The 23,881-nt window shown below is 40.4% G+C and overlaps 1 protein-coding gene across 1 annotated transcript; it reads left to right on the forward strand.

Moving 5' to 3' along the window:
* Positions 1-1,477: 1,477 nt before the first annotated feature.
* LOC308528429 (eukaryotic initiation factor 4A-III-like) lies at positions 1,478-23,606 on the forward strand (the record flags this gene model as incomplete). The annotated part of the gene is given in 3 exon segments (XM_081104027.1): positions 1,478-1,567; positions 22,246-23,395; positions 23,398-23,606. Coding segments are annotated over 3 exon segments (1,449 nt in total).
* Between the last annotated feature and the right edge of the window lie 275 nt (positions 23,607-23,881).

Genomic DNA, 23,881 nt, shown 5'->3' on the forward strand with positions numbered 1-23,881 from the left:
CTTTGTGCATAATACCATATTCTAATGAGTCCAGATCATTTATCCTGCATGGGTTCAGAGGAAAACATCATGCTATTTCCTCTGGAGAAATGCTCTGAAAACAATATTAGAAAGTAATTTCATTAGAAGCAGAAATAAAACACCGGACATTTCAAAGTATTTGTCTTAGTATCGATCAATTAACAAACTACTAACATGGACTTATAAGATTTTAGATCTATATGAACTTGTATTGAAGATCCAGAGATCTTCTAACACAATTTAATTCCTTGATAATTAGCAATGGTAACCCCTAACATTTATTGAGTGCTCACTACTGGATCAAGCACATCCTAAAAACACAAGGTATCAAAGTATGTAAGATATATATCAATTTTTACATCAGTATTATTATTATATTCTTATACTAATTCTCTAATTTAGATCATTAATACAATTATCCAAATTAGTATATTCTTATTATTAAGCTTCAAGAGAATATAGCAACCAGAAAAAAAGGGGTTTTGCCCTAATTATTCACTCATTCTGCAAGCACTTAATTTTATTTCACAGATTCTGTACTCCAACCACTTTGATGTAAGCTCAGAAAACAATAACGAGCAAGTTTGATTTGGGTTCTTTTGCTCTTACATCATAAGGAAATTCTAGTATAATGTGTTATGAGCAGAGAGTATTGTTTATGTATGCAACAAGAAACAAACTCACTGTACATCCTGGAAATCATTTCTTTGTGTTTGCTGACTCTGTATGTCTATTTCTGTTCTTTTGGTAACAACATCTTACCTTGTTTAGGGGAACCATCCTTTAACACTCTCACTCTACATGAGTTGAAAGAAAACACACTCTCCTCCAACATCAGGCACATAATATAAGTCTGTCTGCCTGATAAGAAAGAGCATTCCACTCTTCTGATCACAGTGCTTAGTTCAGAAGTCTAAGCCAAGTCAGCCAACAAGACATACTCTTTGGACGGTATGAAAATTGAGAGTAAAGGAAAGTTAAATTTTCCCTTGGAGCAGAAACTGAGCAGATACTGAGTTGGAATGGCCAGTGTCCTTAAAACTTAGAGAGCTGCTGAGAATAGCCAGCACCTACCAGGGACAGAGAGACTACATCCTGTAGCATTATTCCATGACTGAGTCCAACTGTGCTTTAAGCCATCTCTGGCCCTGGACTTTTAGTTATATTAATGAAACAAACAAACAAACAAAAACCACACCATTTATTTTCCCTGAACCACTTTAATCTGATTCTCTGCCTCTTGCAACATTATTCATGATAATAACACACACATAGCCAAGGGAAAGAGTGAATTTTACACATGCATGCACATGTAATGAAGCAGATAGAAATGGAGTAAAGGAGTTCAGAGGAAAGAAAGATGGTACAAAAAAAGAATCACAGCTTTGAAACCTCAGATATGAGATAGAGAATAAACTGTAACTACTCTGCAAGTCTTTCCTAAGCATGCAGAGCCATGTATGTGCTGAGTTTGATAGGTCCTGGTGAAAGAATGCTAATCACGTTAAAGAAAGCCCATATCCTCACGAAGCTCAACGTTCATCAGGTGAGCTTGAAATCATGAGATACATTACAGTGTTCACACAATCTAAATTTCATTATTGCTCTAGCTTAGAATTTGAGGGAATAATGGAAAGAAATTATGCTGGACAGAAATTTTACAATCTGCAGTGACTGGTAAATTCTGTTTTAGTAGTTAGTTGTATGGATCTGGTCTTTAGGTGCTAGTTATTGGCCGCAAACACACTGATTCACTCAGAGAGAAAATATCATTCCTGACTCTCAGATTTTCTTTCTACAACATTACTCATGAGCATATCAGAATGAATAAACATTACTTACTCTTGCAAGCTTTAGAAAATGCCAGCAATAATTTACAACCTCAGATGTTTCATTTTCTTATTTCACCCCCAAATCTCTGCACTAAATGAATAGAAGTGTGAATTCACCTTCTTAGCACTCTATTTCTCATACATATATTTCTTCTTTGCATGTCTCCTTTTTCACAATATTTATTCAACTATCTTAACTCCTTTAAATTTATGATTGATGACAATAATCCATCTTTCCTTAAGGTAAATTTTTTTGTAGTAATCCATCCATGGGATTATAGAGCTAGTCATAAGATAAAAATTGCGTTTTCTATTCAGTTGATATTGAGTGCCTGATTATATGAAGATCTCAATAGCTTTAATGACAAAATGACTTACAGTCAGGTAAAAGTCTAATATAAAAGTTAAGAAACTGAGCAACCTACAATAATAATCATGTCATTATGTTACTAAGTAAGAACACAATTTTGTCCCAACCAACAAGAAAGTACTGAGATTTCCAGAAAAAATGTTTTGTTAATTTAGTTAAATTTGTGACAAACCAGTCCAAAAACATAATTTATAATACTTTAAAATTATTCTTTTTTTTACTCCTCAAAATGTTGACTTGTAGAGAAAAATATATACAATTTAAACAGATTTGTTTTATCACCAGTTTTCTAGAAATATCTAAATCACACGAGTTGAAACAAATTTCTCATATATCTTTACAAGTTTTCCAGGATTTCATTTAGCTGTTTTTATACTTAGAATAAGGAAGAAAGCTTATGTTTGTATAGATATCATTAAGCTTTTGTTTAGGATATGCTTCAGGACTTAGAAATTTTGGAAGAGATCTGGTATTCATTTTCAACAACACTCTAATGGTCACAGTAAGCCCAATACTGACATTTACTTTAATACTTTCCAAAAGTAGTATCCAGGACTGCACATTAATCTATTTCATGATTTTTAGGTGACAGATAAAGTTTCCTACAATTGTATTAATTCCCTTGTGTAATCCTATCTAATAAAAGAGAAACATGGTAATTAGCGTACGACCGCTACCCTTCCCATTGGCTAATCAGGGCAATATGCATATTAACTGCCAGCCAAGATGGTGGCCGGCAGCCAGGCAGCTTGAAACTAATATGAGGCTTGCTTGCTTCAGTGACGGAGGACTCCAACGTTCCCTGCCTTGCCGGTCTCTGAGCTGCAACTCTAAGCAACTATGTTACAAATATAGAAGCTAAACAAAACCCCAGAAACCTGCTTTAGTCACCGGGCTTCAGCCAGCAGGATCACAACATTGTTTCAAATACAGAAGGTAAACAAAGGCCAGAAACTTGCTTTCAGCAGTGGAAGCCTAAGAGCTGGAGCCAAGCCTCAAAGCTAAAGCAGGCCCAGAATAAAAAAAGAAAAGAAAAAAAGGAGCAGTTGGGAGCTTCAGTCACCCGCCAGCCTGAAAACAGCCCTCAGCCCCTCACCCAGACTGGCCAGGCACCCCAGTGGGGACCCCCACCCTGATTCAGGATACCCTTCAGGGCAAACCAGCCGGCCGCCACTCATGCACCAGGCCTCTATCCTATATAGTAAAAGAGTATTATGCCTCCCAGCACTGGGATCAGCCGAACTGTGAGGCCTCCTGGCACCGGGATCAGTGTGACAGGGGGCAGCGCCCAAACCCCCTGATCCGCCCTGCTCTGTGCGTGACAGGGGGCGGTGCCCCAACCCCCCAATCGGCCCTACCCTGAGCGTAACTGAGGGTAGCATCACAACCTCCCGATCAGCCTTGCTCTGTGCATGACAGGGGGCGGCACCCCAACTCCCCAATCGGCCCTGCTCTGAGCCCGACCAGGGGCTGCACCTAGGGATTGGGCCTGCCCTCTGCCACCCGGGAGCAGGCCTAAGCCAGCAGGTCGTTATCTCCTGAGGGGTCCCAGACTGCGAGAGGGCACACGCCGAGCTGAGGGACTCCCCTTCCCCCCCGAGTGCACAAATTTTTGTGCGCCGGGCCTCTAGTTATATTATAGTTAATATAATATTAACACTAACATGAATCCGGTGGCTTCTGTGAAAACCAAAATAAAATAAAATCCCTCTGCCTGTTTGTTCCTTCATCATCACTCTCCATGCAGGTTCATTGTAATCCATCATATAATGAAATCACATGAAATAGCAAGGTTCTGCTCTAGAACCTTCTCATTCTACAATCTCTCCCTAAGTGTTGAAATCTCAGCACAGCTGCCAACACCTCCAGCTGCCCAACATATTTAAATCTCCAACCTTAGCCTCCCTACTGCGATCAAGACTTGACTACCCAGTCCTCTGTTGGAGCATTACAAGGCATTTCAAATTGAAAACCTGAAAAGTAAAACTTATGATCTTTGTCATCTAAACACATTCCTTTCCAAACAGCAGCATTACTCATCCTCTTTGCACTGCCAGAAACTTCAGAATTACTATTGATACCTGTTTTCTACACATACTCTGCTTACACATTGCATCTTTTCCCACATTTTATCTCCTACATATCTCGCAAATCCAATTAGTTTCATCTCTGCTCTCACTACCCTAGACCACAGCTGCCATCAACCTTCACAGAAAAGACTTTTTGTGATACCCTTTGATTTGACAATGCTGAATATTCTTGTCTTCTCAAATGTAGCCTGTACCCTCCATTTCAAATTTTGCTGACAAAACTTAAATGGCAGTTATTACTTTTAGAAAAATATAGCAAAATCTTCACAGAATGCTAGCCTGGTCTCCTTTTTTTTTTTTTTTTTTGGTTACTATGCAAGATTATACATTCCACAGTGGCTAGAACAACAATTCCCGGGCCACATGATGCTCTTACAATACAATGTATGTTCTTTTCCTCCAGTGATGTCATCTATATTGAATCTGGTCAGACCTCTGACCACCATCTTAGTTTTTTTATTACTGTGGCAGATTCTATATCTATAATGAAAACAAACTCTGACTCCATTTCCCCCTACTAACCTAGACAAAATAGTAAATCAGCACTAATATTGCTTCTTATGGGTGAATGGTAGAAATTACAGTCATCAGCTAGGGTTGTAGTGATGGAGGTCTCTTGTATATATCCTTTTAATTCAATAAGTCAGGTCTTTGCAGAAATTGGATGGATCATGGAGAATGACCGTAAACTCGCAGGTTCAGATAAGCAGTAGCCCTGATTACAGATGCTGTACTGGACTTGATATTGTTGATAGAACAGATTAATAAGAACTTTGGTACATAATATGTCATTGATTGATAACTGTATTCTTTAACATTCTCATTAGAACAATGATCAGAAGAATTTGGGCTTATATTGGAATGTTCATTTGCTTTTTTTTCCCCCTTAGGGGTAAGTTATATCTTCTGTTTCCTGTCAGAAGTGGAACAGCTGAGCACCCCACAAAGAACATCACATTGATGACATCAAGCTGGTCGGACAGAACCACCTAGAGCTGTCAGGAACCCTGGAGGCCTGATCAGACTCATGCAACCCTGAGATGAGAAAATACCTCGATGGGAGTTGAAGGATCTGTCACTTCTATGAAGAGTCTAGGGGTCTACTGGTCAAGAGTATAAGGGAATATGCTCTTCAAATTAGAAGATAAATTACTACATTGCCTCCATAAAGAAGGCTACTTTGACCAATTTACTTAAAAATGCAGGTCCATGTTAAATTTCTGGCTTTCTAGATTAATCTTATGCCACACAAATTTTGCTCTTAAAGCGTAGTACTTTCCACTTTTCTAACATGCAAAGAATTTATTTACTATCTGTGTCTGTTAAATATTGTCTGTTTTATCCTAATAAACTGTAAGGTCAATAAAGAGGGATCTTTAAATACCAGTGTTTGGAATATAATAAATGCTTAATCAATGTTTAGTGAATGAAAGAATGAATGTTTTTTTTTTGTATTTTTAAAATAATTATTATAGTTTGTCTAGGTAAGTAGATTAAAATAAACTAGTCAGCCATTATCAAGCCAGAGATGTTTAATTTATCTGTACTAGTAAGGAATAGAATGTTGCCTTATGTCTTCATAATTAAATATTACATTTAATTATTAAGAAAAAGTAGGTCAAGTAAATGCTATTCATAACTGGCCAATTATATTCCAAAATCAGGAGTGTTAACATTATGTTGCTTTTTGCCGAAGGTAAAAGGTGATGTTTCATTACTTAGAACCAGGATGTTCAGATGCATAAGTAGTTTACCAATGAAATTTATCAAATGAAACTTGCCATTGAGCACAGCACAGTTCCTCTTCCTGGATGCCACAGGACTTGTCTTTGTTTACCATACCTACCTCCCATCACCATCCCTTCAACCACTGACACCTCGTACTCTATACAAGGAATCTCTTTCTTGGCTTCCACTTCCTCCTATCTAGAGACCCTTATCTTCTATAAATAACTATATTTTCTGGTGAGCACTGGTCATTTGTTAAGTTTTTAAGAAAACACAAAGCTTAGTGATCTTTTTCTCATTATGGACAGACGGAGGTTGGGAAGGAATGAGATATTTTACCAAATGGAAAATAACCAAATGGACTCTGCGTCATAGAGATTTTCTCACTTCCCCCAGTCCCAGAAAGGGCTTTGCTGCCTCTCAGTTTCTTAGGTCAATACCAGCCTGAAGAAAAGTCTCCAGCCAAGAACCCACAGCAACACGCTGTCCCGACCCGCGGGACAACAACGGGGGGACGAAGAGACACCCTAGGAGAATGAAACAAACAAGGGACACAAAAGAATGGAGGCAAGACAAGTTCTGATCAAGCCTCAAACTTTATTCTCACAGCGGCAGGATATATACTGTTTTAGGGAAGGGGGGTGGGTAAAGGGGTCTATGGACAGTAACCTTTTACTGGAGATTAGGCTTTTGATGGCTGTGCTTATCAGCGGAGATGTGTGATTTAGCAGGCTCCGGATGGCTGTGTGTTTATCAGTGGAGATGTGTGATTTAGCAGCTGTGTGAGGGTAGTTTATCTGTAACTGCTGGACAATTTGCAAGACACAGGTGGTTTCTGGTAATTAGGAGTTTCTGGAGGAACCAGAAACTTATAATTCTTAAGATGGCTTTGTCTAAGCCAATATCTTTTAATGGCTCCCAACAACACGCTCAACTGCCTTTTGCATGATGTGTTTTCTGGGAGGAAAAGTAGATCAAACAGTTTCTTTCTCACTACTGGTTCTTAATTTTTCTCTCTTTCACACTGTTTCTGCTTCTATTCCTCCCTCTTCTGATTGTTCTTCCCCTTTCTCCTCATCTTGTTCTTTTTTCTAAATTGCTCTTTGATCTGTAATATTTTGGCTTAAATCAAAATCGCATTACTATTTTGCCAGACAAAAATAAGTGTCATTGTTGATAATCACTTGGAAAATAAGTCATTTTATGACATTTTTGATATAATTGTTAATTCTTATTAAAATTTTAAAAACTTTTAGTTCTGTATTTTATCATTAAAACTCATTATAGGAAGTAATTTTACTTGTTCTCCATATTTCAGATAATGTATTTTGCATATGTTCATACATACCAAATAACACACATACATCTGTGTTTATTAGAACATACAGTAAGATTTAGAACAAGCCAGGCATACTTTTTATTATGTGATTTTTACTCAATATTATTTTCAATGCCAATAAATACATATACATGTTTTTAATGAATATTCATATCCACTTAATGTTTCAGAATTTACTGTACATTTAAGTTAGTTTTAACTTATCTATATAACCTTTACCTATGTGAAAGGATAAAATATACAAAAATTTCTATTCATGCATTTTGTTCATGTTTGAAGTTATTTACTAAGGACATTTTTATAGTAAATAAATTAATATATGTTTTAAAGTATGGCACTGCTAAAGAAATAAATAATGATGATATATTTCTGAGGTAATTTTCTTTGACCAAAATACCATTACAACATTCTAACTTAATCGTTTATTATGTGAAACAAAAGTTAGAAAAAGTAATCATATTTGTTATAAAGTAGGAGTTGTTGTTAATGAACCCATGAATTACCATAAAAAGATTTGCTTGTTTAATTAATAACACATGAACAAGACATCAACCTAGAATTGATCTTATTAAGCAAAACCTATAAAAACAAATGTGTTATAATGTAACAAGTATAGAGGTATAAGATAGAGCAATTAATAACAACATTCACATAAGGATAGAATATGTACTTTCAATGAGAAAATATGTATGGTTGTAATACTATTATATTAAGGTTAAATGTTTTGGTGTGTTCAGTATCTTTATTATTTAATTAAATTATTGGGTGACACTGGTTTCAAGTATGGGTGTCTATGATACATGACCTGTCATTGCATTGTGTGCCCACCACCCAAAGTTAAATCATCTTCCGTGTTTGACTCCCTTTACCCTTTACTATTCCCCCACCTCCTTCCCTCTGGTAACCACAATACTGTTATCTGCGTCTATGAATTTCAGTTTTATATCCTACATATGAGTGAAATCATATGGTTTTTAGCTTTTCTGACCAACTTATTTTGCTTAGCATGATACTCTCATTGTTGTAAATGGCAGTATTTCATATTTTTTACCGTTTCTGCTCTGCTTCAGAAATATACTATTCTTTTTTTTTCTTTCTTTTTTTTTCTTTTTTAAACATTGGCATTTACGTATTTGCATGTATACAGTTACATGGAATCTTCAGGTCACTGGGGAGCTAATGTACACACATGAGCCTGGCAGGGAAGCAAACGAGGGCAGACTTGGAGCCACAGGGCTTTAAGGTACTGGACACCCTTCTAAGGACCTGAGAGCAGTAGGGCAAAGGGAAAGGGTCACTTAGGGGTTTGGCTTAACCCCACAGCTCAGATCTCTAACTGAAGCTCCTTTTCCATCCTCGGAGGGGAGGGGGGAAAGGGACCCATTTTCAGGCAGTATCCCCACTACATATGTGCTCACTCCCTAAGATCTTGATGTGGAACACACACTCAAGAATCCATTGGTCCAGGTCCTTCTAAATGTTTACATCAGAGAAAAGAAGGCACTTTTATGGTCACTCTCCTACAGGTACATCATTCTAGACAGTAAGAGAAACAAACTATTCTAAAGAAAGGTAATCTAAACTAATAAATGACAATTTGGCTGTATTATAAAAAATGAAATTATTTTCAGTGAGCTTTCAAATCAGAGGTTTTATATAATAAATGATCACAAATATTTCTCTGTATGTGCAAAACATCTATCAACTTTATTCAAATATTTTATATGAAGAAAGAGTAAGAGTCAGACATACCCTATTGTGTCTTCATTTTGTTTTCATTTTCCTCTGAAATACTTCACTAGAAATAATTCAAACTAGCAGCAACTCATTCAATAATCTCTGAATCTGTACTGTATTTGGATATCTTTAATAATAAAAGTGTAATATGCTAATTAGACTAGACATCCTTCTGGACGTCCTTCTGTATGAAGCCTGGGCTGTGAGGGAAGCCCGGGTCCTGGGTGCCTGCCGGTGGCTGGAGGAGGGAACCCAGTCCTGGGTGCCTTTCTTCATCTATACCAATAAAAGAGTAAAATGCTACTTAGACCAGACGTCTTCCGGACATCCTTCAGGACATCCTTCTGGACAAAGCCATGGTGGCGGGGACTGAGGCAAAGGAAGTTAGGGGTGATCAGGTCAGCAGGGGAGAGATGTTAGGGGCAATCAGGCAGGTGAGTAGTTAGGAGCCAGAGGTCCCGGATTGTGAGAGGGATGTCTGACCACCATGGTCAGACAACCCCTGAGGGGTCCCAGATTGAACAGGATGCAGGCTGGGCTGAGGAACCCCCCCCCCCCTTGCACGAATTTCATGCACCAGGCCTCTAGCTGTAAATGAAGAAAGAGCTGGACAAAGTTTATGAAACATCTGTTTGCAAACATTGGACAACTGGCAATGCAGAATTTTGATCACTGAGGAAAGAGAAACAAAGGGAGAGAGCTCTAATATGTATGTCCCTAATTTGGTGTCTGGAGAAACTTTCTGGATCATACATAGTACATGGAAGGGGACCTAAACAGAGCATGGTGGTCTCACTGAGTTGGGGAAACATATCAGTGATCAAGGAGGCTGCAGTGGCTGGACTTTGTGGGCCAGTGTATCAGAGAGAAGGGCATTGCCCATATAAAGAGCCCCAAACATCTGCATGGGATCTCATTGAGTCTCTAGCTCAGTGGTTCTCAACCTTCTGGCCCTTTAAATACAGTTCCTCATGTTGTGACCCAACCATAAAATTATTTTTGTTGCTACTTCATAACTGCAATGTTGCTACTGTTATGAATCATAATGTAAATATCTGATATGCAGGATGGTCTTAGGCAACCCCTGTGAAAGGGTCATTTGACTGCCAAAGGGGTCACGACCCACAGGTTGAGAACCACTGCTCTAGCTGAATACTGTGCCCTGCATACTTAGAATGAGATTTCAAATGGTTGATCAAGAACAATTACTGAGAACAGAACAAACCACTAGGAAGGTATAGGCTAAATAAGTCCCAGCACTAACAAAGATTTGAGAGGTGGTAGAGTTCTGATCCCACACAGTAATGAGAACTTTTTGAACATCTGGTACAGTTATTAGAGACCCCAGAAGGGCCATACCTTGATATCAAGGCTAAATAGCCCTAGATTAAAGGCCACCAGAAGTCCATACCAACAGAGCTTAAATTCAAGTCTTAAAAGCTGACCTGCAGGCAATTTAACTGTCTTCCAAGTAAAGCTGCTCTTTAAAAGAAGAACAAAAAAATTAAGAAACTTAGCAATTACTGGAAAGAAGCAGAAAAGTGGGAATCAAAATCAGGAAATATGAATAGATTTAAAAAAAAACCAATAATGTTCAAAAGCATACAAGAATTTTAGACAGCTATTATAAACTAGAGGCCCGGTGCATGAAAATCCATGCAGTGGAGGGTTTGGGTCCCTCAGCCCAGCCTGCACCCTCTCAGAGTCCAGAAGCCCTCAGGGGCAGGAGGAGACCCAGCGATCAGGGGAAGGCAATGCCCCCATCACACCTCTGCTACTGCCACTGCCAGCAGCGCAAGCCTCAGCCGGCCCTGGATACCTGAGCCTCGGGCAGCCCTGGGTGGCTAGGCAGCTGACATCTGAGGTTTGCCTGCACCACGGGAGGCAGGTGCATGGAGTGGCTGGACCCAGCCTTGCCATGTGCCTGCTGCTGTGGCAGGGCTGAGGGGACTGGGCACCGCCATCTTGTGGCTGTGGGCGTGGAGGTCAATTAGCATAGTCCCTCTTTATTAGATAGGATTATTAGATAGTATATGTTGAGGAACTTAAAGGAAAGCATGAACATAATGAGATAAATAGAAGATATAGAAAAGAGAAAAGTGTTTCCTAGCTGGTTTTGCTTAGTGGATAGAGCATCAGCCCATGGATTGAAGGGTCCAGGGTTTGATTCCAGTCAAAGGCATATGCCTGGGTTGCCGGCTTGATCCCTAGTGAGGGAAATTCAGGAGGCAGCTAATCAGTGATTCTCTCTCATCATTGATGCTTCTATCTCTCTTTCTCTCTCCCTTTCTCTCTGAAATAAATAAAATATATATAAAATAATAAAAAAAGAGCAAAGTGGAACTTCTAGAAATAAAAGATCCTATATCATGAAAGGCTAATACGCAAATTGACCGAACAGCAGAACAACCAGTCGCTATGATGCGCACTGACCACCAGGGAGCAGACACTCAACACAGGAGCTGCCCCCTGGTGGTCAGTGCTCTCCCACAGTGGGAGTGCCACTCAGCCAGAAGCCCTGAGCCAGGCTTACGGCTAGTGAGCGCAGCAGCGGTGGTGGGAGAGGCAGCGCTAAGGATATCCAACTGATGGCTTAGGCCCACTCCCCGGGGAACGAACCTAAGCCATCAGTCGGACATCTTCCGAGGTCTCCCAGACTGTGAGAGGGTGCAGGCTGGGCTGAGGGAGCCCCCTTGCCCCCAAGTGCATGAATTTCATGCACAAGGCCTCTAGTCTATATATATAAAAGGCTAATAAGCAAAGTATTCCCTCGGGAGTTCAACCAGGAGACCACGAGTTCGATTGCTCACTATGACATGAGCTGACCACAAGGGGTCAGCATGGAACGAAGGAAGGCCCCAGCCTGCAGCCGGATGGCCCCAATCAGCCCTGATTGCTGGCCAGGCCTAGGGACCCTACCCATGCACTGGGCCACTAGTATAATATAAATGAAGACAGAAACACACCCATATGAATAAACCCTGTTAATTGGTTTGTGGTTTGATAGTCCTCAAATGTATATCACAAATATGTATGATATTCCTGAACCTACTTTTCCATTTTGAATTCAGAATTGGATGAAAGATGGGTATAATTACATGGAGCCAGATGGCTCTCTTGTGACTACACGTTTACAGAAGCTTTTGCAGGTTGTTTATTCCAACAAAATTTGGAATAATTCAAACTCACATAAGGTCTTTTTTTTTTTTTTAATGGAGAAACATAGGAAGAAGCTTTTTTTTTTTTTACTTAAAATATCTGTAGGCATATAGCATGCATATTTATAGCTATTGCACATTGATTGCTTTCTGGAAAAATATAAGTAAAATTACAGTTTTATGTACTGTTCTTTTCCATTTTTATTGTAAAGTCTAAGGCTAAACACATAAGTTTGTACTATGCAATGAAACTGAAACATTAATAATTAATTAGTATCAAACTATACAGTTTCTTCATGTGTGGTTAAAAATGAAGAAGGCATTTATGGTGCAACCAACTTATACATATTATGGTTAAATCTCTACTTTTGCTATTGGAATACATATTTAAAATCAAAATATTCTAAATTTTTATATTTTCTTTTGTAATATATCTTCTTTAGTGAGTTCAGGGTTAATTTTTTATTTCTGGCTTATGCTAATATTTTAACCATCTTATACTCATTATGTTTGACTGCATATATACCTATATTGTTACCAGGTGGCAAGGGGATGTGACCAGGTAGTATAAAATGTGCACATACAAAATTCTTTCTCTAAATATATTGTTCTCTCTCTTTAGGAATTTACCTTTAAAATAAAACCCCTAGATCCTGTATAATTTATATTTATTTTTTTGTAGATCCTGGTCTTTAGGTTTCCATTATGAGAACTTGTATATAATATTTCACACAAACTGATAGAAAATGTGACTGAAAGATACACTGTTCTAAATATTGAATTACATTTTTGTAGGCATTCTTTTTATTTTATCTCACTTAATTATCTACATTCTTTAACCAAAGAGGAAGGGAAATATGAAGATTTATATTATTCTCAGGGGTAATTGTTAATAATCCCTATTTATCTGCTATACCAGATAATTTCAATTTTCCTTTTCAGCCAATACAAACTTAAATCAGAAACTCTGCTAAGTATCAGCCATTCCATAGACACCCATTGGTAATATAGGATTCAGAACAACTCAGTCTTGTAACTTTGAATAATTTACCCTAGGTTAGTGAGTTATAAGAATGTAGTATAGTGGCCCCCCTTATCTGCAAGGGATATATTCCAATACCCCAAATGGATGTCTGAGACCCCAGATAGTACCAAACCCTATATATACTTTGTTTTTTCCTATACATATATACCTGAAATAAAGTTCAATTTATAAATTAGGCACACTAAGAGAGTAATGACAATAACAATAAAATAGAAAAATCCAAATAATATCCTATATAATAAAAGCCTAATATGCTAAGTGTCCGGTCGTCCGGTCATCCATTCAACCAATCAAAGTGCAGTATGCTAATGATATGGTAAGGCCACTCAACCACTTACTATTATGTGCACTGATCACCAGGGGGCAGACAGTCAACTGGTGGACCAGTTGCTATGACATGCACTGACCAACAGAGGGCACATACTCTGACTGGTAGGTTAGCTTTCTGCTGGGAATCTGGCCTATCAGGACTGAGTGAGATGGTCCGGACATGCCCCAGAGCCCTCCCGTGGCCCCTCCCTGGCTGACCAACCTCCCACGTCCCTCCCCAGCCCCAATCGTGCACCGGTGGGGTCCCTTGACCTGACCTGAGCTCTCTCACAATCCAGGACCCCTCAGGGGATGTCAGAGAGCTGGTTTCATCCTGATCCCACAGGCCAGGCCAAGGGACCCCACTGGTGCAGGAATTCGTGCACCAGACCTCTAGTACTGTAATAACAGGTATGTGATTTATGTGAATGTTGTCTTTATTTCAAAATAACTCATTGTACTTACTGCAGTCACCATTCTTCTTCTGACAATGATGATGTGAAATGATGAAATGCCTGTTATGAGATGAAGTGAGATGAATGACGTAGCACTGTGACTAGCATCAGGCTACTATAGGCCTTCTGATGATATGTCAGAAGGACGAGCATCTTCTTCGTGTGATCCTGGATCATGATGATGTCAATGGCTGGATGTCCTGAGCAGCGGATGTCAATGGTTAGGGAAATTTGATATTTTTGGACTTCAGTTGACTGTAACTGAAATTATTGAGAGTGAAAGCATGGGTAAGGAGTGTCCACTGTAACATCAATCTGAAACATCAATGATTGAAGTTACATATATCTTAAAGTCACCTTCCCCCTTTCTTTAGTCCCTCATTTGGCTCTTTTAAACTTTTACCCAGTAGCTCTCTCAAGTCCTTCTATGCCAACCCTTCAGTGTTGTTGACTTCTATACCCATATTAAACTAGGGCCTCTACTTCCCTAAAAAATGACATCATTACAATTTATAAAGTGGTTGGTTCCTTAAATTACCTTTTTATATGTGTGTGCAGCTATTATCTGTGTGCATAACCATAGCTAGTCAGTAGAAAACTCAAAATGTAGAAAATTATATTTTGCTTTCATAACCAAAACTAAGAATTAAACATTTACTTTGATTAAAATAAATTTGGTGTTACTCTAACTAATCAATATTTTCCACTCTCCATGTTTTTTCATGGTGTTTGTTTGTTGGTTTGTTTTTTGAGCAAGCCTGTTTTTCCTATTATGACTATTTAATTAATTTTTTAATAAAACATAGGCCTACTTGATAACTTACTCTGCTATAAATTGGATACCTAAACTTTTACTAATTTGATCCTTTTTTTACATTTTTAAAACTCATATATGGGATAAATTATGTTTGAATACAGAGAAGAAAATGTTATATTATGTGATCTCACCTTTGCCTTATATGTCCTTGTCTTTGTCTTCTCTCATTAAGTCATATATGAAAATAATTTTCAACACTTATTTTTTTTCTTGACATCATTTTTATTGACATCAGATTGACAGAAAGAAGATTAAAATATGTAAAAGTTAAATAAAATTTTTGAGTATGAATAAATTCCATTTCCCTTGTATCTCTTAGGTGTATGGATTATTTTATTGACCATGAACATTTATTCAATATTTATAGCCTTTCCTATTAGTCATTAAAATGTTTTTATAGGCAAAAAAAGTAATATAAAAGAGTCTCCTCTGCTATTTAAGCATTCTTATAAGTAGTAGCTTTATTTCCTGGTTATATTTCAAACTAAAACAATGGATTAAAAAAAAGACAATGTAGCATAAACTTGTACACAAAAACTCAACATTCATTTATTCAAAATAATTATTGCCTTTTTAATCTATATATATGAAAGCCAAGCAACCGGAACGATGGAATGACCAGAACGACCGGAATGACTGGAATGACCGGTAGCTATGACATGCACTGAAGCAGACCCCCCAACCTCCTGTGGCCCCTCCCCCTGGCTGTCCCAGCCCCCAGTAGGCACCCCCCAACCCCGATTGGGGGATGGGGCCAGCTGGCCAACCACTTATGGCCTCTCTCCCTGGCCAGCCTGGCCTCTGATCAACCCCCCAACCCAAATTGGGGACAGGACCGGACGGCCAACCTCCCACCTCCCTTCACCCTTTAAATAATTAAAAGTGAGCTGGAAGGGTACTATTGTACCCTTGACCAGGAATGGAACCCAGGACCCTTGGGTACGCATGCTGAAACTCTAATCACATTGGCCAAGGCCAAAGGCTTTTTTAAGGCACTAGGTTAATTTGTGCTCATTTGTCACTTAGCAGTAGAAAACTAATATGACATACATTTTGACATCAACATATATGATATTTATATTCACAAAGGTCAACTATTCAAAATACAACCATACATTTACTAACTCAATTATAACTTTCACTTTAATTGCACTGGTTCTGGGCAATATACTTCTAAACTACATTCTAAATATTATGGTAACCAGAATAAAATTTACTGATAATCTAATACCATAACTACCAATTTTTCTGCATGACATTTTGTTACTTCCACACAAACTCATCTTTGATCACATTAAGACTTCTTTTGAAAACTCATATTATCTATTGGCCAAGTCAGGACTTAGTTAACTTCCTTATCCAGCCTACATGCTATTACCATCTCTTGAGCAAGCACAACAAGCAAGGTAATTCTCCCTTGTCTTCCATTCCTTTTATTGTAACTTCCAAGAAAAGGCGAAAACCTGAAAAATGTAACTTTTATATTTTTATAATCAAATTGAACACAGTTGAAAGGACATTTTTTCTAACGAAAAATGTACTCTACCAGAAGATAACATCTAATCCCCAGGAAAGATAGAAAAAACATAGTCCATAGATCTTGAAATCTCTTTATTTCTGCTTCCCGATCCTTCTCCCCATCACCATCTCCCATGCTCATCTCATTACTGTAGCTAGAGGACAAGATGAAATTCTGTTGCTCACAGACTTATTACCTGTTTCCTTGGATCAGTTTTCCCTGGGTTTATTTTTTCTTTTCATTCCTGTATTTTTGACAGCTATTTCTCCACTGACATCATGCCCATCTTATCTACATATGCAAGTTTATCACATAGTAAGAAGAAATAGAATATTCTCAATTGACTCTGAGCCCCCATAACTTTACTTCTTCCCCTTGAAATCTAACCTCCAAATGTAGAGTAAGAGAGATTTTTCCAATACTTCTTATTGGATTGTCCAATATTAAGGTGAAGACCAAGTCCCTTTTTTTACTTCTTCCACCTTTCTCTCGGAGGTGCCTTCAGCTATTGCCAGGAAACAGAGAAGCGGGGCCTCTGAGGGCAGCCATAGCTGCTTGCTCCACCGTGTTGATCCCCTGGGACCCCACTCCGCCCAAACTGTGTGCCGGCTTTTGCATATGAAAGGCCTGGCCCTTTGCAATCTGAAAATTACCTAACAAACTGCAGCTGGCCCAAGGCACCAAGGCAACTTGCATTGCTTCACAGCTGAGCTCCTGCTGGGTAGCCTCAGGCAGAGGTTAGATTAACACCTCCTTTGAGATCCAGGAGCCAGTGTGCCCAGGGGTCAGAGTGGGACCATCCAGATTGCAGCTCCTTGGATCCATAAAGAACACACTCAGGGGGCAGACTCAGTGAGCACCAAAGCCTCACTGAAGCAAGTCCTGCCCTATAAGGGTGTCTGCAGCACAGAAGTTCTCCCACTGCAGACACAGCTGATTCTCACAGCCAATTGGCCTGGAGGTCAATTCCTCCCAGTGATACCTACAACAATCAAGGCTTAACTACAACAAGACTGTGCACAAAGCCCACAAGGGGGTGCACCAAGAGTGTCCAGCTCAGGTAATTGGGGAGGCTGAGCCACTGGGCCCCATAGGACACCTAGCACAGAAATCCACTCTATCAACACAGGGAAGCATAAAAAAAATGTGGAGACAAAGAAACAGGACACAAATGACAGAAATGGAGGAAAGCAAACTACAGGATATAGAGTTCAAAACCACACTTTTAAGGTTTTTCAAGAACTTTCTAGAAACCGCTGATAAATTTAGTAAGACCCTCAAAAAGTCTGGTGAGATCGCAGATAAATGTAGTGAGATCCTCAAGAAATCTAGTGAGACCCTCGAGATTATGAAAAAGGACAAACTAGAAATTAAGCATACACTGACTGAAATAAAGGATATTATGCAGAGTTCCAACAGCAGACTAGAGGATCGCAAGAATCAAGTCAAAGATTTAAAATACAAAGAAGCAAAAAACACCCAACCAGAAAAGCAAAATGAAAAAAAGAATCCAAAAATACGAAGGTAGTGTAAGGAGCCTATGGAACAGCTTCAAGTGTACCAACATCCGAATTATAGGGGTGCCAGAAGAAGAGAGAGAGAGCAAGATATTGAAAATCTATTTGAAGAAATAATGACAGAAAACTTCCCCTACCTGCTGAAAGAAATAGACTTACAAGTCCAGGAAGTGCAGAGAACCCCAAACAGAAGGAATCCAAAGAGGACCACACCAAGACACATCATAATTAAAATGCCAAGAGCAAAAGACAAAGAGAGAATCTTAAAAGCAGCAAGAGAAAGAAAGTCAGTTACCTACAAGGGAGTACCCATACGACTGTTAGCTGATTTCTCAACAGAAACTATGCAGGCCAGAAGGGAGTGGCAAGAAATAGTCAAAGTGATGAATGCCAAGAACCTACAACCAAGATTACTTTACCCAGGAAAGCTATCATTCAGAATTGAAGGTCAGATAAACAGCTTCACAGATAAGGAAAAGCTAAAGGAGTTCATCACCACCAAACCAGTATTATATGAAATGCTGAAAGGTATCCTTTAAGAAGAGGAAGAAGAAGAAAAAGGTACAGATACAAATTATGAAGAACAAATACACATCTATCAACAAGTGAATCTATAAATCAAGTGAATAAATAATCTGATGAACAGAATAAACTGGTGATTATAATAGAATCAGGGGCATAGAAAGGGAGTCGACTGACTATTCTTGGGGGGGGGGAAGGGGTGTGGGAGATGCGGGAAGAGACTGGACAAAAATCGTGCACCTATGGATGAGGACAATGCGGTGGGGGTAAGGGTGGAGGGTGGGGTGGGAACTGGGTGGAGGGGAGTTATGGGGTGAAAAAAGAGGAACAACTGTAATAATCTGAACAATAAAGATTTAATTAAAAAAAAAAAAGAACTGAATAGTAAAGTAATTGCTAATCAGTGCCATTCCACCCATGGGTTCCTCTGGGATTCCAACAAGACCAGATGTTATGAGGGAGGAAGTATTCATTGGCAGAAGATTATGTGAACCCATCAGGATTGGGGTGAAGAAGTTTCCTGGAAATGTAATTCTCAAATGTTCTAGAGTGACGCTGAGAGATTGATTTAATCAACCAATTGAGTCTTCCCTGTTTTGGGGGTGTGCCATGCTCAAGGTACTCACTGGCCTATGTTCTGTGTGAGCAGGAGAGAATAGAAATCATTTGGAAAACAGAATTGGTCCTCAATCATTTTTTGTAAAATTTTCTCCCTTAATTTTAAAAAATGTGCAACACCATTTGTTTTTCACATTTAAAATTTTGCTTGAATGAGCTGATAAAATCCCCCCAGATCAAAAGGCTCTTACCTTTGATTTCTTTCTTAATCTCAAAGGCAATTTGGATGCTGGGGTTAGGGGAGGAACGTTTGGGGGCAATTATTCTTGGCATTGAAAGAAGGTGTGGCATTAATGTGCCGGACATGATGAAGAGATCATTAAATGACATCTTTGGGGCCATAACTATTATGATTATAGGGACATGTAAGAAAGAAAACAAAAAAAGATTTGAGGAATCTAGTGGGGACAAATGCAAAACAGAGTAAAAGTAGTACCGTCATCAGGTTAGGTGGCTCTAAAAGTGCTCACACTAATTAAAATGTTAGCTTTTATTTGTCTGGGAAGCAAATGTTAATTGATACCTTGTTTCGAAGGTGACCGAAGTCCAATGAAAAGGAGGTGGCACTGTCTCGCTGCTTCACCACATAGCACAAGTAGGTCTCATGGCGGCCCTTTGCCCAGCAGACATTTTTGAAGTGTTTAAGGAACTTCCTCTGCTTCATCAGGAGGTTGTGGGAGAGAGGAGGGGAGAGATGCAGGAGTACATACAGCTCATTCTCTGGTCACTCAGGGCTTTCCGTCAGCTGTTTTAAGATCCGCAATTACTTGGGCCAAACCAGAAGATGCTCTTGTTTCATTTACTGGAAGTCTGAGACCTACTGAGCTTAGAATCCATCATAAACTCCTTCTCATGCTTATATGTAAGGCCTGTTGAGAGAGAGAGAGAGAGAGAGAGAGAGAGAGAGAGAGAGAGAGAGAGAGAGAACCCCAAAGCCATTTGAGCTCACAGGACCATCTCCTCCTACCGCTGTTTTCTGATAACTTGGAATGACAGACCTGTTCCTCAGTCCCATAATTGTATTTTCAGGTTTCCCTTGAAAAATTAACTTAAAAGCCCAATCTGTACTTCAGACTCAAGATGGTCAAAACAGTATTCCTAACCTGTCCTCTTGCTGCCTATCCCGCCTCTCCTCTGACTTCCCCATCTCAGATAATACTGGGATCATCTTTGCTTCTTCTCCCTCTTCGCTCCTCATATTTAATGATCTAAATCAGTGGTTCTCAGCCTTCCTAATTCCACGACTCTTTAATACAGTTCCTCATGTTGTGCTGACCCCCAACCATAAAATTATTTTCATTGCTACTTCATAACTGTAATTTTGCTACTGTTATGAATTGTAATGTAATTATATATGTGTTTTCCGATGGTCTTAGGCAACCCCTGTGAAAGGGTCGTTCCACCCCCAAAGGGGTCTCGACCCACAGTTTGAGAACCCCTGCTCTAGTCAGTGGAGAAATCAGCAATTTGCTTTTCATTCACTCTCCCTTTGCAGTCCTCGTATGTAATCATTCACCTCATCAAATTAAGCCTCTGGGACTGTTTCATGCTTCTCATTTCTACTAATTCCCATTGATACCACCTCAGTAGTAATATATTTAGAATGTCCCAAAAGATTAGTTGTGCCAATTTGTCCTTCTTTGGGGAATTTGAAAAAATTGTCAATTAGTCATAAGGATTAAGAATAAAAAAGAGAGAGACTGGGAGCATCCATGATGGACAATGGTATGCAAGTTAAGGTATTATGGAACAGAAAGTTTTGAGTACGTAGAGGGAGTTGGCTAATCAGTGAGGCAAGCAGAGGGAACACTTAGGGAGAAAAGGAGATACTAAGAGAGACAGAGGCCATGTTGTCCCTGAAAAAGAAACAGATCAAGTACCCAGTCACTAGAAACATCTCAATCACTTAATAAAACCATCTCACTTTTCTAGTTACTATTTACAGATGGCTATAAAATAAATCCTCTCTATGAGTAAGTTCAGTTGTTACTGGCAACTAAATGTGCTATACTAAGTCAATTACAGACTTCAGAGTCAGAGGTACTGAAGTTTATATACTTTTATTGACTTTTCCTTCTTTCTTCCTTTCTCTCTCTCTTTCTCTCTCTTTCTCTCTTTCTCTTTCTTTCTTTCTTTCTTTCTTTCTTTCTTTCTTTCTTTCTTTCTTTTTCTTTCTTTCTTTCTGTGCCGAAAGCTGGTCCATCCTTGCTGCTTGACACAGTCACTGCAGGGAAGAAACATCTGCACAGCATATGTTTCAAGGGACCTGGCATATATGGCATACTGTTCTTAATATGTTTGCCCACCTTCTTGGCGCTATGTGTTTTAAACAAGGTCACCTCTCTGAGAAAAGTTGTTTCACAGGTAGGGATTTCCCCCTGAAGTTAGGGAGGGAATAAAACCCCTTAACTAAGTGCCAGGTGGGTAGTTAATCACTTTAACTACGAACAATCACCCTTAAGCTACATAATCTTTACTCCCTGGAATGGAGATAAGAAACGCCCTAACCTTTGGAATAGAGATTGATAGGATTGGAATCAACTGGTACAAATACGGATGTAACAAGACAATAAAACACAGAACCTGGCTGGAGATCCTGGCTAGAACCTGCTAGAGAACCTGGCTAGGCTGCTGATCAACTGAACACTGTCTCTGTGTCATTCCTTCTTCGCCAACTCCGTCCACACCTTTGGGAACCTCTGGACCTGCTGGGGTCGGACCCCAGCAAGAGTGAGAAAGGTAGTAGGGAGAGAGAGAAACATTGCTAAGAGGGGAACATCAGTTGGTTGCCTCCTGTTCAGCCTCTACTGGGGATTGAGCTATAATCCGGGCATGTGCCCTGACGGGGAATCGAACCAACACTGGGAATGGAACTGAGCCACATGGGCTGGGCTGGGTGAGGTAGTGAAATTTAAATTCACCTGAGGGTTAAACAGTAAAGACTGGGTGAGGTAAAGTAGGTAAAGCAACTAACACGTGACAAGCGAACAGTCTGCACTCAAAAATGTTAACTCTCCCTGATACCTGTTTTCTGTGTCAACTTGGGTAGGCCCCAGTTATTTAATTAATTGATTAATCTGGGCGTTGCTCTGGGGTATTTTGTAGTTCTGTCTAAATCCAATTGACTAGAACTATTCTACATAAAGTGGGTGGGTCTAATCCGATTAGTTTGAAGTATCTAAGGCAGAACTGAGGCTGCCCTCCACAGAGCAGTTTCACCTGAGGACTCCTGCCCTCACATTCCAGTCGCTCTTCCTGACAGGCCGTCCTGCAGATTTTGAACTTGCTCTGCTAGCTCCTGCAATCAAGATCCTGGCGGCCACCTCCACGATGGCGACCTCCAGCTTGGCGCGGAAACAGCCGCGCAGAGAGGAAGACATGACCAAAGTGGAATTCGAGACCAGCGAGGAAGTGGACGGGACGCCCACGTTCAACAGCATGGGCCTGCGGGAGGACCTGCTGCGAGGCATCTACGCCTACGGGTTTGAAAAGCCATCCGCCATCCAGCAGCGCGCCATCAGGCAGATAATTAGAGGGAGAGACGTCATTGCGCGGGCTCAGTCTGGCACCGGCAAGACCGCCACCTTCAGCATTTCCTTCCTCCAGTGTCTGGACACCCAGGTCCGTGAGACCCAGGTTCTGATCTTGGCCCCCACGAGAGAGTTGGCCGTGCAGATCCAGAAGGGCCTGCTCGCGCTGGGCAACGACATGAAGGTGCAGTGCCACGCCTGCATCGGGGGCACCCATGTGGGGGAGGACATCCGGAAGCTGGACTTCGGGCAGCACGTCGTGGCCGGCACGCCGGGGCGTGTCTTCGATATGATTCGGCGCAGGAGTCTGAGGACACGTGCGATCAAGATGTTGGTTTTGGATGAGGCTGATGAGATGCTGAATCAAGGTTTCAAAGAGCAGATTTACGACGTGTACAGGTACCTGCCCCCGGCCACCCAGGTGGTGCTCCTCAGCGCCACGCTGCCCCACGAGATCCTGGAGATGACCAAGAAGTTCATGACGGACCCCATCCGCATCCTGGTGAAGCGTGATGAGCTGACACTGGAAGGCATCAAGCAGTTTTTCGTGGCCGTGGAAAAAGAAGAGTGGAAATTGGACACGCTGTGTGACCTCTACGACACGCTGACCATCACGCAAGCCGTCATCTTCTGCAACAGCAAGAGGAAGGTGGACTGGCTGATGGAGAAAATGAGAGAAGCCAACTTCACGGTGTCGTCGATGCCCGGGGACATGCCGCAGAAGGAGCGGGAGTCCATCATGGAGTTCCGCTCCGGCGCCAGCCGGGCGCTCATCTCCACCGACGTCTGGGCCCTCAGGTGTCCCTGGTCATCAACTACGACCTGCCCAACCACCGGGAGCTCTACATCCACAGAATGGGGCGGTCGGGGCGGTATGGCAGGAAGGGCGTGGCCATCAACTTTGTGAAGGCCGATGACATCCGCATCCTGCGGGACACTGAGCAGTACCACTCCACGCAGATCGACGAGATGCCCATGAACGTTGCCGTTCTGATCTGAAGCGTCTGCTGCACTGGGACGAGTTGGCCGGCTCTGTCCCCTCAGGACTGTCCAGAGCAGTTTGGTTTTTGTTGTTGTTTGTTTTTTTAATTAAATATTGTTCAGATAAATAAATAAATAAATAAATAAATAAATAAATAAATAAATAAATAAAATCACAGCTAATTACCATGTTCTAAACAACTCGGCTGACCGTTACTGATTAGTGTGTCATATAGTTCTCTATGGCTGCTGTAACAAATGGCCACAAAAAACAGGGCCTTAAAAAACAACAC

Source organism: Myotis nattereri (assembly GCF_964212035.1).
Source record: "Myotis nattereri genome assembly, chromosome: 1".
Classification (NCBI taxonomy): Eukaryota; Metazoa; Chordata; class Mammalia; order Chiroptera; family Vespertilionidae; genus Myotis; species Myotis nattereri.